General features: G+C 38.3%; 1 protein-coding gene across 1 annotated transcript in view; it reads right to left on the bottom strand.

The window, feature by feature from the left end:
- The window catches only part of GRID2 (glutamate ionotropic receptor delta type subunit 2), a 1,015,350-nt gene extending 1,000,006 nt beyond the window's left edge, over positions 1 to 15,344 (bottom strand). The window contains exon 1 of the mRNA XM_058193169.1: positions 15,221 to 15,344. Coding sequence (XP_058049152.1) covers positions 15,221 to 15,329 — 109 coding nt within the window. The 5' untranslated portion in view covers positions 15,330 to 15,344. The remainder of the gene's footprint in view (positions 1 to 15,220) is intronic.
- Between the last annotated feature and the right edge of the window lie 1,945 nt (positions 15,345 to 17,289).

Below are 17,289 nucleotides of genomic sequence, written 5' to 3'. Positions count from 1 at the left end.
TATGGCTGGGTCAGAAGACATATCTTCCCTTGGTAAGAGGTGAAAGAAAGCTCAACTGCAAGATCGTACAGAGATAGGGACTGGATACTAAAAATTAGGGAAAAGAGAGAGCTGAAGGGAGAAAAAAAATATAGTATGGAGGATCCATATTTACTTCACCCCCTTTCTTTTAGTTCCAAGTATGAAGTTTTTTCTTAAAAAAGAAAAGTTAAGTTTTTCTTTAAAAAATACAAAATGGTACTTTGCTAGAAGAGTTTAGCACTACTATTCCAGTTTACAAGTTTTGTGACGGATGCCCTGCGCAATTTAGAAATATACGTAGCTGTTTTTATTGGGAGAGCTACTTTGAACTCCACTAATGCTTGAACTGGACATATAATAGACTGCTATAAAAGGTAATGCCTTTGTCCCCTTTCCTTATATACAGGTTTTCCTTGACTTACAACAGCAACTGTGTACCAAATTTATGAGAGACATTTCTTAAGTGAATTTTGGCCCATTGTATGACTTTTCTTGCCACGATTGTTAAATGAATCATTATAGTTGTTAAGTCCCAAAGGTGCTTTTTTTCAGGAAGCAACTGGACTTTCTTATTTATTTTTTTTCGTTTTGAAGACGTTTCACTTCTCATCCAAGAAGCTTCTTCAGCTCTGACAGGATAGTGGGGAATGGGAGGATTTATATTCCTTGCAGACAGCTGGTCATTTGCATCCTTTTAGAGGGTCACTGAAGCACTTGGAAGTTTATCTGTGTCCTCAGGGTGACCTGAGTAGTGTTTTTGGTTCCTGCAGTCTGCAATTTTTCCTCTGGAAATCTATTCCTACTCCCAACCATTCAAAGGATGCTCATCCCAATTTGTATAGCTAAAAGTCTATAGAGATTCTCAGTCATCCAGATCATGGTTGTCAACACTGCAACCATCATAAATATGAGTCAATTGCCAAGCATCTGAATTTTGATCGCGTGACCATGGGGGTGCTGCAATGGCCATAAGTGTGAAAAAAGGGTCATAGGTCACTTTTTCAGTGCCGTTGTAACTTTGAACTGACACTAAATGAACTGTTGTAATTTGAGGACTACTTGTACACAATTTAAAGCTTTTAAAATGTTTAAATAGTGCTTGGGCCAATATGCAATAGAGCAGGGATGTCAAACTCAAGGCCCGGGGACTAGATCCGGCCCACGGTGTGCTTAGAACTGGCCCGCGGGGCCACCCTGGAAACAGCAAAAGACCGGACCACGATGCCTCTGCCAGCGAAAACAGAACTCGTGGACGGCCCTCTTGAGTTCTGTTTTCACCAGCAGAGGGTTGCAGGAAGCCATCACAGCCAAAAACAGGGTTCGGAAGCCCGTTTTCACTGGCAGAGTGCTTGGGCGCCCCCAACACAAGTGACGTTGAGCGGGCCACGTCCACCCTAGCTCCCCAAGGTGAAATACAACCCTGATGTGGCCCTCGATGAAATTGAGTTTGACACCCCTGCAACAGAGTATGCATATATTATATTTTCCTTCTTCTACTTCTTTGCCGAATGCTTTACATTTCACATTCTGCTCCACCCAATAGATTTTACTCAACCTACCCTTACCCTTAAATATGACTATATTCCTTAAAAAAAAAAAATCCAGCACATTTTATTATGGAATAAGAGACCGTACCTGAAAACGAAATTGAAAAGCAGTGAGGAATTGCGATAGCATAAAGGTTTAATCTGAAGCTGAACATGCACCAGTTAATAAACAGCCCATCAAATCCAAGCCCTTAATGCATCTGCCAGAAATTTAGCAGTCCATGAAATGTGAGGATTTTAAAACTATTTTCTGTTGCAATCAGGAAAATAGGAAAGGACAACCTTATCATCGTATTGCTTCAAGATCCAAACAGCCGGGGAGCTTTATTCACCAGGGCATAATTTTTTATCATAAAACTTTTGTGAAATGAAACCCCCGTAACCTTCAAATACATGCTTGCCCCACAAACGTCATTTACTCTACAGCCTGTTACTGAGGCCTGAAATCCTATTGCATTCTGCTGGGGCTAACTTCCTTATGTTCTTATGCATTCAAGGAAAGGTTAAAAAAAATATAGAGGGGATTCAATTAGCATTCCATCGAGTAACCTGAATCACTATTTCTTTGTTCATAATATACTTTTTAAAAGGAACGAGGCAAAAAAAGAAGAAGAAGAAGAAGAAGAAGAAGCATTGTATTTGAAGTACAATGAACTTGAACTACTGAATTTTTTCCCCATTATTTACAGAAAGGTATCCTATAAAAATAATTACAAAATGAGTACATCAAGGCTTTGGCATGCGAGCTGTTACAAAACATTGGCTAAATTGACTGTATCCCAAAGCACAGCAAACTCATTCCAAAAGTAGCACATGATAGGTTTCCAGATGCATTCAAAGCAAGTGTTCCTTTGGGACATGAGCCAGGTGCCTGATGCAGATCAAATCCAATCTTATGCTATGGAAATGGTGGTCCAAAATAAGAGTATTTTCAGAAAGCCTCAAGAGTTGAAAGTCTCCAAGGGATTGTCTCTCCGAAATGTCACTAAAGCCTCATTTACTTATTGGCCCATTATTCTATTCTACGTTCACAGATTCTAGATGTCTATGGAGATTCTCAGTCATCCAGGTCATGGTTGCCTTCTATCCACAGAGGGGGATGGATACAACATCATCTATCTTTGGTCCTTTCAACAGTTCTAAGAAGGCTCCATACCCATTTGCACTACTCAAGTGACCCTGAGGGCACAGATAAACTCCAAGCAGCCTCAATGATTCTCTAAAAGAATGCAAATAACCAGCTCTCTGCAAGGAATGTAAATCCTTCCATTTACCAGCATCCATTCACCACCATCCAGAAGCTTCTTGGAAGATCAGAGAAATGACTTCAAGGGGGGAAAAATAAGGAAGTCCAGTTGCCTCTTGACAAAAGCACCTTTGGGCTCACAGATTCTAGCATCATTCTGAAATGATTCAGGTGGAAGTATTCAACACACAAACCATCTTAATAAGTCCACTGATACATTCAACTTCAAAAGTCTGCAAGAGGAAAACCTTTGTGGGTAAAGGTTTTAGAGTTTATAATTTACATCTGTAAATTATACATCTGTACAATTTTATCTATGTACAATTTGATCCATGTACAATTTTATACTTATTTATGTTTGAATAGTGACAGGGCTGTTGCAAACGCCTGGTTATGTGGAAGTTCTGCATGGTTGGTTGTTTTCATATTTTTGCCTTGAGAAGATTAACATCCAGTGTAGGAAATTGATATTATCTTGGCATGGAGAGTATGCGTTCATATTTGATTCTTTAAATTTAATAATGCCTACCCAGAGCTAAGTAATGCCTTACTTGGCTTTCTGAAACAAGAAACTGCTCTGGATTATCCCTGCATTTTCAGTGAACTCATATTTTATATTTTCAATCATTTCTAGGATGCTAAAAATTAAGAAGCTGTAATGCTGAAGGAATATATAGTAAACACTGAAATTCACCATGGCTCAGCGACAATAGCCAACCTTTTGGCTAAAGAAACCCCATGTTTAGTTCAGCTGTTCTGTTACCTGCAGTCAATCAAGCAATATGATTTAAATGGGCTAATAGTCTGACTCAGGAGAAGACAACGCCAAGGGAAGTCAAGATTGAAGCAGCCAATAACACACACACTCCCAAACAAGATTTTTAAAATAGAATAGAATAGAATAGAATAGAATAGAATAGAATTTTTTATTGGCCAAGTGTGATTGGACACACAAGGAATTTGTCTCAGTGTACATAAAAGAAAAGATACGTTCATCAAGGTACAACATTTACAACACAAATGATGGTCAATATATCAATATAAATCATAAGGATTACCAGCAACAAAGTTACAGTCATACAGTCATAAGTGGAAAGAGATTGGTGATGGGAACGATGAGAAGATTAATAGTAGTGCAGATTTAGTAAATAGTTTGACAGTGTTGAGGGAATTATTTGTTTAGCAGAGTGATGGTGTTCGGGGAAAAAACTGTTCTTGTGTCTAGTGTCAGGCCTGGAAACCTAGTTGTTCTGGTGTGCAGTGCTCTATAGCGTTGTTTTGAGAGTAGGAGTTGAAACAGTTTATGTCCTGGATGTGAGGGATCTGTAATTATTTTCACGGCCCTCTTCTTGATTCGTGCAGTATACAGGTCCTCAATGGAAGGCTGGTTGGTAGCAATTACTTTTAAAACTTTTTAAAAAGTGTAACAGTAAAAATAAAATTAATTGCCACACACTGAAATTTAGTGTTAGGACACATTCCAAAAGATTTCTCTAAAAGCAACTGTGACTTTTCAATTTATGTGATCAGAGCTTCAAGCGGAAAGACCTAAAACTTTGAAGTGTTTGAAAGTCAAAAGTTTGCAGAAGGTTTCCTTTGCTAAGCCCACTGAAGGGAATAAAGACTCATTTACGTATAAGCCAAGCCTCAGGTGGCACTGAGCACTGCATAGCTGCTCCATGACTAATGCTGTGAAGCCAGGGACAAGATAGTTAATGATATATGATAGCCTAGTTCTTGGGTGGGGGGAAAGCAGATATCTCACCAGAAGAATAACTAAAAATGTGATTCTGAAAATGCAAGTGTCCACCAGGGTAAGTAAGAGATTTTTTAATCTCATCTACATGTCATAGGTCTGAGTAGAAATAGCTATTTCTAGACTGCCCATCTAAAATTTGCTATTTTCAATCTCGCAAATCAAGACAAGTGTAGAGCGTAAGGCAGATGACTTTGATGAAGCTACGAAGGAATTATCACCTGGCAAGAGGAGATGAAGTCCAGAATGAGATAATATTGGGAAGTAACTCAGTCAGATACTTCCCTAATTCTAGAAGGAAGCAGAGATGCAACAAAATTGATCTTGCTCGATTCTGTTATTCAAGCTATTTCAATGAAAGCTAGTTTTAGCCTTTCCATCAAGTTGATTTTCTGGATTGGTCTACCTAGTCAGGCAGACAACAATTCGTCTGGTAAAATTGTTCTTAAAAGAGAATATGTGTAGCTCAGCTTTTAATTTGGTATCCTCTGAGTTTCATTATTTTCTTGCAGACTTTTTGTTACTTAACTATTCAGTGACCGAAGATGTTCAGGTAATGAAACATCTGCAAGCAAACAACGAAGTATTCTCAAAAAATATCTGTGAAGATCTGTCATGTAGAATAAAATAACAGAGTTGGACGGGACCTTGGAGGTCTTCTAGTCCAACCCCCTGCTTAGGCAGGAAACCGGACACCAAGTGGACAAATCACCAAGGATTCCACAATATCTATTATGGAAAGTAGGAGCCATGGTAGCACAGTGGTTAGAATGCGGTGTTGCATGATAACTCTGCATTCCCACTGTCAGAAGTTTGATCCTGACTGGCTCAGATTGACTCGGCCAGTCAGTAAAATGAGGACTTCAGTAAAATGAGGACCTAGCTTGTTGGGGACAATATGCTGACTCTGTAAACCCTGCTTAGAGAGTGCTCTTGTAAGTCTAAGTCAGGTTTGAAATATACTTACCTTCGCTACTGGTTCTGAAGTCATGTAATGTCCGCCATCATCACGTCTGATTTTTGACCCTCTGCGCATACACAAAGCCTTCTGTGCATGGGCAGAGGGTCAGAAAAAGATTACTTCTTGGTTAAAACCAGGAAATAATGACGTCCGGGCGGGAGGGCAGAGCCTGCCCACTCTGTTGGTCATTCAGTTTGCCAAACCATCCGCTGCCGCCACGACCAGTTCACGCAAGCTGGACACAACCGGCAGGATTTCACCAATGCTCTAAGTGCTATTGCTACATACAGTATTTGAGAGGTTGCCACAAGGAAGGAGGGGGTTGACTTATATTCCAAAGCACCAGAGAACAGGGCAAAAAAAAAAAAGAATGGATGGATGGATAGATGGAAACTAATCAAGAAGAGAAGCAACCTGGAATTAAGGAAAAACTTCTTAATAGTGAGGACAATTAACCAGTGGAACAGCTTTGCCATCAGACGTTGTGGGTGCTTCAACACTGGAGGTTTTTAAGAAGAGACTAGACAGTCACTTGTCTGAAATGGTATAGGGAAGAGGTCTCCAACCTTGGTCCCTTAGCTTTGCTGGCTGAGGAACTCTGGGAGTTGAAGTCCACAAGTCTTAAAGGGACCAAGGTTGGAGACCCCTGGTATAGGGTCTCCTGCCTGAGCAGGGGGGTTGGACTAAAAGACCTTCCAGCTCCATTCTGCTTGATTGCTTTTGCTATTGCTAATATTTCTTTTTGTTTTCTGTCTAGAAGTATTTTGCAAAGATTCTTTTAAAAGGCAGCTTGGCCACTTTATATAATTCATCTTTAAATTCAGCATCTCTCCCTTCTCTAATCATCTAATCCTGAAATTCTCATTCAAGTAACCATTAACAGATTAATAGAGTTGGAAGGGACCTTGTAGGTCATCTAGTTCAACCACCCCACCCCACCCGCCCAAGTGGGAAACCCTACATCAGTAGTAGTCAACCTGGTCCCTACCGCCCACTAGTGGGCGTTCCAGCTTTCATGGTGGGAGGTAGGAGTTTTGTCCGATATTGAAGCACTTTCCTTTTTTTAAAATTTAATTTACTTTTTTAAAAAAAATTCATAGCATTATTTAAAAACATTTTCATTAGGTTTTCATAAAATTCCCTGTGACAATTTAAATTTCTGAAAATATACTATTTGTATTGAATAAGTTTAGTTCACATTACATAAGTGAAACTAAATGGTGCTATAGTGCAACCGCAAACAAAAGAGCCTCGCCCCGGAATAGCTCGCACATCTCCCCCCACACCGCCCAGCTGTAACAGATAAGCAGAGCTGGTAGCCAGTGCCCTCCCCAAACCCAATCCACAATGTGCGAGAGGCATGCGCAGAGGACGATACATGGTGCATTACTGTGGAATCGGTGGGCGGTTAGAAAAGTTTGCTACTAACAGAGATACAAAAGTGGGCGGTAGGTATAAAAAGGTTGACTACCCCTGCCCTACATCTTATAAATAATTGGTTTTAGATATGATAGGCTAGACTTGTATGAATGCAACCGTTTTATTCTGATGATGGGTTACATTCTGTGCAAAAATCCAGATGACCATTAAATGACAGCAATGGTGTGCAAGGACATACCAGTTCATCCAGTTTTCTAGCCAAAATGTTCCTTCCATATGGATGCACATTTTTCCTTTTTTGTAAAGAATATTAAAGTAGAAACATTGCTGTGCACTTTCTGATATTTATTTAATCAACCCAAAGCACCTTGTGTAATGCACATGAACTACTTAGTTTAGCTGTATAGGAGCCGAATTGCTTTTTGAGTGAAATTGTATAAAAATAAAGATGTGCTTATGCTGAGATTCCGTCAGAGGAGAAGGTAATTAAGAAAATATTAGGATGTGCAAAAATGGATAGATTAACGCTCACTATTAAGGATAAAGAAGAAACTGAATATTATTTTTTTTTATAAAAAAGTTTTATTTTTACAATCATATCAAATAATTCATCCAATGTACAATTATATACAATTAGTCGGGCTTGCCCAGTCACCACCCCCCTTTTTAACTCTCTTCCCTCTTCTACCTTCTTCTGCCTTCTTTCCAAACCTTCCTCTCCTTCTCTTATCTACATCCTCTCCTCCCTCCACCCTCCACTCCTTCTCCCTCCCTATTTTTTGATATGGGATGTATTTTATCAATGCCTAGACAATAAAAACAGACATTAAAAAGGAGGAGACATAAAAAGAGGAAATGCTAATGTGGAGAGTTGTTAAAGAAGATGATGTTAAGTATTATTGTTATTATATTATTATATTATTGCATTATCAATATTATTGTGATGAATATTACAACAAATATGTGGATTATGACTGTTTAAAAATAACTATACCCAGTTACACACGATTTGATGGAAATTGAATGCTATATAAATAAAATATATAAAACATGGGGGAATCATCTATTGTAATGTCCTTCCTGTTAAAGACTACTTCAGCTTTAATTGCAATAATACAAGAGCAACCAATAGATTTAAACTTAATGTCAACCGCTTTAATCTAGATTGCAAAAAATATGACTTTTGTAACAGAATCATCAGTGCTTGGAATACTTTACCTGATTCTGTGGTCTCTTCCCATAATCCTAAAAGCTTTAACCAAAAACTTTCTACTATTGACCTCACCCCATTCCTAAGAGGACCATAAGGGGCGTGCATAAGAGCACAAACGTGCCTACCGTTCCTGTCCTATTGTTTTTTCCTTTTCTTCTTCCTATATATATATATATATGCTTATACCTCCTAATATTTACTCATATATATGTTTATATACTATATAATGTTTTTGTATGATGTTGTGACAAAATAAATAAATAAATAAAAATAAAAAACTCCAATCATAATGTAGGAAAAAATAGGACAAAGATTTGGTGTTTGAACTGGTTGACTTCATTTCAATCATGCACATATAATTTCATGTTTGATGAATTTCTGTATTCTGTGTTTTATAGTTAAAGCTTGGCTAGAAAAGTGAAAGAAAATCTGTGTTATAATGTTATGTTTCCTTTCGCTCAAGAGCAAGGAACATTTCCAATGTGGAATATGCTTGTCACTGGGGCCATATTTTTGAGGCCATTGAAATGGGGTCAGGAGTAGAGGTAAGCCAATCCAATGTAGCAGTAACCTCACCCTTAGCTATTTTATCCTTTAAATGTTTTTACGGAAGATTCAGTCACAGCTGTGACATGTAGCTGAAGCAAATTCATTTAATCTGGATCCCAATACAGATAATGACCACATAAGAAAGGTATAAACAATGCTGAAAACAAGGAGCTGTGACCTGAATCCAGTGGTGGGATTCAGCCAGCTCACACTACTTCGGGAGAACCGGTTAACTTTCTGAGCAGTTTGGTAAACTGGTTATTGGAAGAAATCATTAGGGCAGAGAACCGGGCCTCTGTGGCTCAGATTGCTAATGAAGTCTGTTATTAACAGCAGCTGCCTGCAATTACTGCAGGTTCTAGTCCAACCAGGCCCAAGGTTGACTCAGCCTTCCATCCTTTATAAGGTAGATATTTATTTATTTATTTATTTATTATTTAAATTTGTATACCGCCCTTCTCCCGAAGGACTCAGGGCGGTTCACAGCCAAGTAAAAAATGAATACATTGTAGATACAATTAAAATACTAATAAAAAACTTATTTGAATTGGCCACAATTAAAATTTAAAGATAAAACCCATTAAAAACCCATAACTTAAGAAAACTAACCCAGTCCAGCGCAGATAAATAAGTAAGTTTTGAGCTCGCGGCGAAAGGTTCGGAGGTCCGGAAGTTGACGAAGTCCTGGGGGGAGTTCGTTCCAGAGGGCGGGAGCCCCCACAGAGAAGGCCCTTCCCCTGGGTGTCGCCAGACGACACTGTCGCGCCGACGGCACCCTGAGGAGGATAAAATGAGGACCCAGATTGTTGGGGCAATAAGTTGACTTTGTATATAAATATACAAATAGAATGAAGACTATTGCTAACATAGTGTAAGCCGCCCTGAGCCTTCGGAGAAGGGCGGGATATAAATGCAAATAATATTTTTTTTAAAAAAACCGTTTGTTAAATTACTTGAATCCCACCACTGCCTGAATCTCATCGCAAAGATGCTTTTTCAGAAGGCAACTGGACTTCCTTTATTTTTCCTTAAAGATGTTTCACTTCTCATTCAGGAAGCTTCTTTGGTTCTGTCTGAAGACGCTTCTTGGATGAGAAATGAAACATCTTCAAAGAAAAACAAAGTCCAGTTACCTTTTAAAAAAGCATATTTGGGACAACCAAGACCTGGATGACTAAGAATCTCCATAAACACCTGATTCTCATATTTTTTTTTATGATTACAGAAAGGGGACAAATGCAGATGTTCTTCCTTTATTTGTACAAATGTGCATTATATTTTTCTAAAACCATAATTCCTGTCGTTCTGCACATGTGTAGCATCCCAATCAAGATGATATTGGAAAGAAAAACATTCCGAGAGCCACCAAAGCATATACAGAGCTGTAATAGTAAGTGATTACTCAGCTTGATCGAAAGTGATTTTAAATACAGTTCTGACAATAACTAAGCTTTACAAAAACCACTCAGATATATTTAAGAATATGAAAGCAAGAACCGATATTGATTAACAAATAAACAGATCAGCAATGAATAATAAAGGAATTGTAATCAATATAGTTAAAAATAAAGCCTGCAGTATTTTGAACAGTCAATTATTATCCTGGCAATTCCCATCTCTGATGCTCAGGGCAAGATTCACCGCATCTAAAGTTACAAAGTTGAACCTTTTATACAGTGATGGGATTCAGCTGGTTCAGACCAGTTTGGACGAACTGGTAATTCTTGCTGGTCACCCATTTTTCGGGCTGTTTTTCGGGCCGTTTTTAGACCATTATCAGGCACTGGATGCACCGGTTTGGGCACTTGGTGCCGAAAAGATTCGCCATCACTGCAGTGGTGGGTTGCCCCCGATTTGGACCAGTTCTATAGAACCGGTAGTAAAACCAGCAGAAGACTCTGCCCACTGACCCAAATGTCATCAAAACTCTTCTGCACATGTGCAAAAGAGCGCACGTGGGCGCGAGCAGAACGAGTGCTCGTACGCCTGCACAATGCGAACCAGTAGTAAAGGTAAGTAGAACCCACCCCTGCATCACTACTATATAGCGATATATGTTGACCTTATATAATCCAGTTTCTAAGTTCCAGGAAAGGCTAGATATTATTTTTTTTCTTGTTTCAATGATTCTTTATATAAATAAGACATATAATTTTATGTCTGGGTGTAGGCTTCATACCGCAAAATAGAAACCACTTCCAAATATAGGAAGATAGGAGTTGATTTAGAGTACAGATAGTCCTTGACTTACAACCATTCATTTAGTGACCAGTTACATTAGCTCTGAAAAAAGTGACTTGGTTTTCACATTTTTTGTTTAATTTTTCAAAAACCCTTTATTAAAGTTTAAAATGTTAAAATGCAAGTAAAAATACATCTATAACAAAAATACGTCCATAATGATTGTACAATTCGATATCGTTCTGACACAAACTCTGTTCATATATTCTCAGATATTCCTACTTAATCAGATATTTGTAAACACAATTTATATCTTATTTTGATCTATATATTTCCTATTTTTATTTTCTATACATTGATATCAGTTTTCCCAAATTGAGTAATATTCCGAGTCTTCCTTATTATTTAATTCTATAGTAAGTTTGTCCATTTCTGCACATTGGAAAATTTTCTGGATTATTACACAGTCTGTTGGTATACTGGACATTTTCCAAGCTTGTGCGAGTACAATTCTCCCTGATGTAGTAATATGAATAATCAGATATTTAACCTTTTTGGTATATTTTTCTTTAATGATCCCCAGAAGAAACAGTTAAGGTTTCAATTCTATTTGGCAATGTGTAATTTCATTTAGCCATTTTTGTATTTTAATCCAGTATTTTTTGAATTCTGGGCAAAGCCACCATACATGGAAGAAGGTACCTTGTGCTTGTTTACATTTCCAGCAATTAGAGTTAGGTTAGGGTACATTTTTGCAAGTCCTGTTGGGCTAAGTGCCACCGACAGAACATTTTATACTGATTTTCTTTATATGCTGCAGATTTTGTTAATGTGTAATTTTTCTTCCAAATTTTTCCCCAATGTGATTGGTTTTCACATTTATAACTGTTGCAACATCCTCATGGTCATGTGATCAATATTTGGAATCTTGGAAACTGGTATGTATTTTTGACATTTATATTGTCCCAAGGTCATGTGATCTCTATTTGTAACCTTCCCAGCCAGTTTCCGACAAGTAAAGTCAATGAGGGATTTGCTTAATGACCATATGATTCACTCACTGTGGCAAGAAAGGTTGTGAAATAGGCCAAAACTTACTTAACACCTGTCTTGTTTAACAACATAAATTTTGGACTCAATTATGATCATAAGTTGAGGACTTCCTGTACTTTAAACTGCATGACTTTGGTTTTTCTATCAGCATACGAAGTAGATTATTTTATCATAGTCAGAGAACTGCCAAATAAGAGATACAAAAAAAGAAAGAAAGAAAGAAAGAAAGAAAGAAAGAAAGAAAGAAAGAAAGAAAGAAAGAAAGAAAGAAAGAAAGAAATCATGTTTCTTAAAAATTCAGCGTCTGTAATGTTATATGGGAAAGACTTTGGGATTCAGGAGGAATAATCACAGAATGGACAATAATCAGGCAAAAAGTATCCCAGCTTTCAACAGAAGAAGGAGAAACATTTCAGATGTAGGATCCTCCCTAGTTTTCTCTGTAAAGGAAAAAGGAAAAGAGGGGAGGAATACATTCCAATATGCAAGGTTTTATTAACATAACTTTGCCATAAAGATAAAGCTAGTATTTGTTGTAGTGCCTTTTGTCTGTTCTACTTCATAGAGCTAACAACTTCCACTAAAGTACTAAATCTGATCTGCAAAAATCTGGATGACTACAAGATGGCAGCATTGAGGACAAAAGAGAGTTTGCTCCCGTCTAGTCACTCTCCAGATTTTTGAAGCCCAGAAATGATTGTCTTGATGTCCATCAACTCTTGTTAAGGGTAGAACTTCACCATACTGTGTTATGCTAAGACAAACTCAAACTCAAGGCCTGTGGGCCAGATCCAGCCCATGGGGTGCTTAGATATGGCCCACAGGACCACCCTGGAAACAGCAAAGGACCAGCCCATGATGCCTCTGCCAGTGAAAATGGAGCTCGGGAGGGATGCACGCGGCCCCCCCAAGCTCCATTTTTGCTGGCAGAGGGCTAGCAAAACAAACTAAAAACAAAAACAAAAGGAGAAATGTTTCCCCTTTTGCGTTTGACCATCCAAAAAGGGACAGGAAAGGAGAAAGAGAAATAGGAAAGAGAAAGAAAAAGAAAAAGAAGGAAAGATGGGAAGAGAGCAAGGAAGGAAGGAAAAAGAAAGAAAGAGGGGAAGGAAGAAGAAAGGAGAATGAATAGGGAAGGAAAAAGAAAGGAAGGAAGGAAGGAAGGAAGGAAGGAAGGAAGGAAGGAAGGAAGGAAGGAAGGAAGGAAGGAAGGATTGATTGATTTAATGAGAGTGAGGGAGGGTCTGAGGGAAGTCCAGCCCTAGCACTTGGCCAACACAGGTGCCCCCCTCGAAACGAGTGACATTGAGCTGGCCACGCTCACCCTGGCCACACCCACTTCTGCCACGCCCACCCTGGCCTCCCAAGGTCAAACACAACCCTGATGCGGCCCTCAATGAAATTGAGTTTGACACCCCTGTGCTAAGGGATGATTTTAATTTTAAAAGGTATTGCATTTTTAGACTACAGCATTTTGTAAGGTACACATCTGTTTCCTGAGATCACTTTCTAGTTTTACTTACAAAATAGGTTTTCCAGTTTACAAGGAGAGAGAGAAAAAATAACCATTTTCATAAGAGAAGTTTCATCAATCAAGCGAGGAGTATTAACTAGGCATCTTGAGATTTCTATCAGGGAAGAAAGAAGCCTCAGGGTATCATAATAATTTACACAAGGAGATTAAAAAGGATGACCACTTCTTCAAGAAGGAAGACGGAGCCATCTGTGCAATAAAATACCTTTCCTGCAAAACTCTACAGAGAATGTCATAGGTCTTGTCTATAATTATATATAAGACAATTGTTCTATTAAAATAAGGGATGGGTTGTTGTGTAAACTACAGGGAAAGAAAATGCTGGTTAAATAAGGCATCAGAGATAATATTTAATTTATAAGAAAAAGATAGGATCAACTACTTTGGTTTTGTTTGTATCCCATTATTCATTTCCTAAACGTTATTAAATTTCATTCAAAAAAATTGTGATGCTACTGAAGAAAAGAGAACGGTATTTAGCAACTAGTTGCAAAGAAAACACCTGCTCCTCCTCCTGCTGGTTCTACCATAGAAAGACCTACTTAAAACCCCCAAATTAAAGTCCGTGAAACCCTAAATTACAGTCTTTGGAAAAAAACAACTGTACCCTATATTTTCATCGTGGTATAATAGACAAATTACCACACTTGCTCTAGCAGAAATATCAAGCGAGCCACGTTTGTTATAATTACACAATGATAACTGTAAAAGCCGTAAGTTTAACAAACAAAACAAACACTTGTGTTTTCTTGCACAGTGCAATACAATAGCACAAAACATCAGGAGTGGATTCAAATTTAGACACTCTTAAAGTACAGCTATTGTGATCACTGGGACTTATAATAGTTGTTATGCCAATTTCCCTTTATTTCAATGAACCTATTTTTTAAAAAAAGAATAAATCAATCTGAATTGAAAAGAGTAGTAGGAAAATACTAGTAGTTACTTATACAAAGCAGAAATCAAAATCAATTACCTTCTAACATTCCACTAATGCAATAATACACACATACACACGCACAATCGTAATGTAGAATCCCAGAATGTGGTGCATATGTATATGAATACATGAATCAATAATGAATTTTGCAGGTTATAGAAAGTTGAAATTCTTAAATGTAGTTACTTCAGCAAGACTAAATCTCTTTTAGCCACTGCCATGTATGCAAAATAATGATCACTCAGTTATATATAACTGCACTTCAACTATATTGATAACTTAGGAAAGTGGCAGGACAGATGAAATCCTCATGATTTTTGGACAAATGTAACTTTCTAACTGTTCCAAATTGTATTGGCAAAAGGCTTATCATAAACTGAGCAAGCACACCAATTTCCTACCTCTCTTATCACATGCCATCATGGTATGGATAAAAGTGTGAACATTCATTCGTGTTAAGAAGTCTTAAATTCATATTTTTCATTCATCAGAATACACTGGCCTTAGACCAAAATAAATATCATGGCGTGTAAGAAATATCTCTCCTCAGTTTTTTGTGGGGACAATCATGTTCAATCTTTTTCTACAGACTGAAAGAGCTCATTCTGTCAGATGCCTCAAAGTCCCCTAATTAATTATTATGATTAAAAGCAAAATTTGCTGCTTCAAGTCACTGTCACTTAAGAATAAACATTTCATCCATCTGACAGACTCAAAGGAATACAACAAAATGCCTTCCCATATCCACAGCAAACTCCTTCATCAGGACTTCATTGGCAAGAATTTCAAACGTCACCATAAACACAACAGGAAAACAAATTAGCCTTTGGAAACTCTACCTTCCTGAACTGCTTGAAACGGGTTGTTGCCATCCACAAAAGTCACAGATATGGTGATTTTCTCTGTTTGTAAGATTTCATCGTTTTGGTTGAGATCAGAAACGGCCATGCGAAACACTTCCTCGTCCTTTTTTGCCGATTCATCAAATATTGCCCCTAAAAAAAAAAGAGAGAGAGAAGACACACAGTCAATGTCAGGGACAGGAAAAAAATTCAGAGCATAGACATTCAGGACACAGTACTTGAGATACACGTGCCCAGATTCAGAGGATTTATAAACATTGTTCCCTTCCAAATCAGCAGTGATAAGATGTTGTAGATATTCATAAAATCAGAGAACAGGTGGAGAATCCCCAGCTCCTATCTTCTTGCATCTTCAGTTTGTCTACATACGTACACAATTCAATGAATTCTTGCCTAGTTACCTTCTGAAGCAGAAGTTTCTAATGGGCTGTTATATAATTTTCACCTACCTTGAAAGTTTTTAGCCACTGTAATCTGTTTTTTTTAAATTTTGATTTAATTGGGTTACATTTTAATCGATAGCCAGTTCATACTGTAACATAAACAAGCCCAAGATACTTGGATGATACAAATCTACCTGGCCATCTTTACATTTACTGTAAGGGTCTAACTATTCCCCATTACATTCCCAGTAGCACCGGTCAGCATGGTTAAATAATAAGGCATGATAATTCCTCAATATCCAGAGCACTACTTGTTCCCCAGTCTTCCTCTAGATCAGGGATGTCAAACTCAAGGCCTGCAGGCTAAATCCAGCCTGCAATAGGGTTAAATCTGGCCCACAGAGCAGCCTTAAAACAGTGATGGACCAGCCCCCAGTACATTGTCCCAGCCCAGGTCTGCCAGGTGCTAATCTAAAACTTGGTGACGGCCATTTGGGCCAGAACGTGGTCGTTCTTAGATCCCTGGGGCTGTTGTGGAAGCAGTGAGCCCCCACCCCACTCCTGGATATGTACTGGAGACAATGGATCCCCCCAGCCCCACTGAGTCCACCACAGGTGCTCCCCAATGTGAGCAACATCAAGCTGGCCAGTCATGCTCACCCAGTCTTCCAAGGTCAACCACAATCCTGAGGCACCACTCTATGAAATGAAGTTTGATGCCCCTGCTCTAGATCATGGAACAGAATAGTCAGAGGGTATCCATAGGCTTCTTTATGATTGGCAAGTGATATAAATTCAGATCTGGACATTCATAAAATCGTAGGGTTAGAAAAAACCTTGGAGGTCTTCTACTCCAATCCCCTATCTTTAGCATGAGATGTTATATCATCCCAGACAAATGGTTATCCAATCCATTCTGAATCTCTCCAGCGATGGTGCACCCACAACTCCAGGAGTCAAGCTGTTTCATTGGTTAATTGTTCTCAATGTCAAGAAATTTCTCCTTAGTTCCAGATTGGATCTCTCTTTACCAAGTTTTCACCCACTGCTTCTTGTCCTACCCTCAGGAGCTTTGGAAAATATGACAAGAAGCAACAGGTGAAAGTTTATTGGAATTCAACCAGATTAACCTCAACAAGTCCAGGTATACTGAAGGAGTATCTGTCCTTGCCCTAATTTCATTTGCATTTCTAATTCTTGACATAGTTGAATAAAATTATGACACAAAACCTTCCCTTGTCCTAATATCATTTGCATTTCACATCCTTGATAGTGTTCCTGGGACACAAAGCCTTTATTCTGGGTGTTAGGAGATGCAAGACTGCACTTATTAAATTCACATTTCATCATGTCTCATCACCACATTTCATGTTATGAAACATTGGGTTATATTTAAGGTATTTAAGGACAAAATAAGGAATAAATATCTCACAATGCAATAATTTATGAAAATTTGCTGAAATTAGTATAGGGATCGAGCCAAGAGATTGAAACAACATCACAAAATGTCATTATTTCCTCCAACAAAAATGATAAAATAGCAGTGCAAGGCACTGTGGCTGGCAACTTCACCAAGACCCCCACATAGCCAGGTAAAAATACACTTCATGACAATATAATTACAGTAGAACCTATCTGTCTACTAGCTATTCCAATCTAAGT

The sequence above is a fragment of the Ahaetulla prasina genome, chromosome 8 (assembly GCF_028640845.1).
Source record: "Ahaetulla prasina isolate Xishuangbanna chromosome 8, ASM2864084v1, whole genome shotgun sequence".
Lineage (NCBI taxonomy): Eukaryota > Metazoa > Chordata > Lepidosauria > Squamata > Colubridae > Ahaetulla > Ahaetulla prasina.
This window is presented reverse-complemented; position numbering and strand designations above follow the sequence as displayed.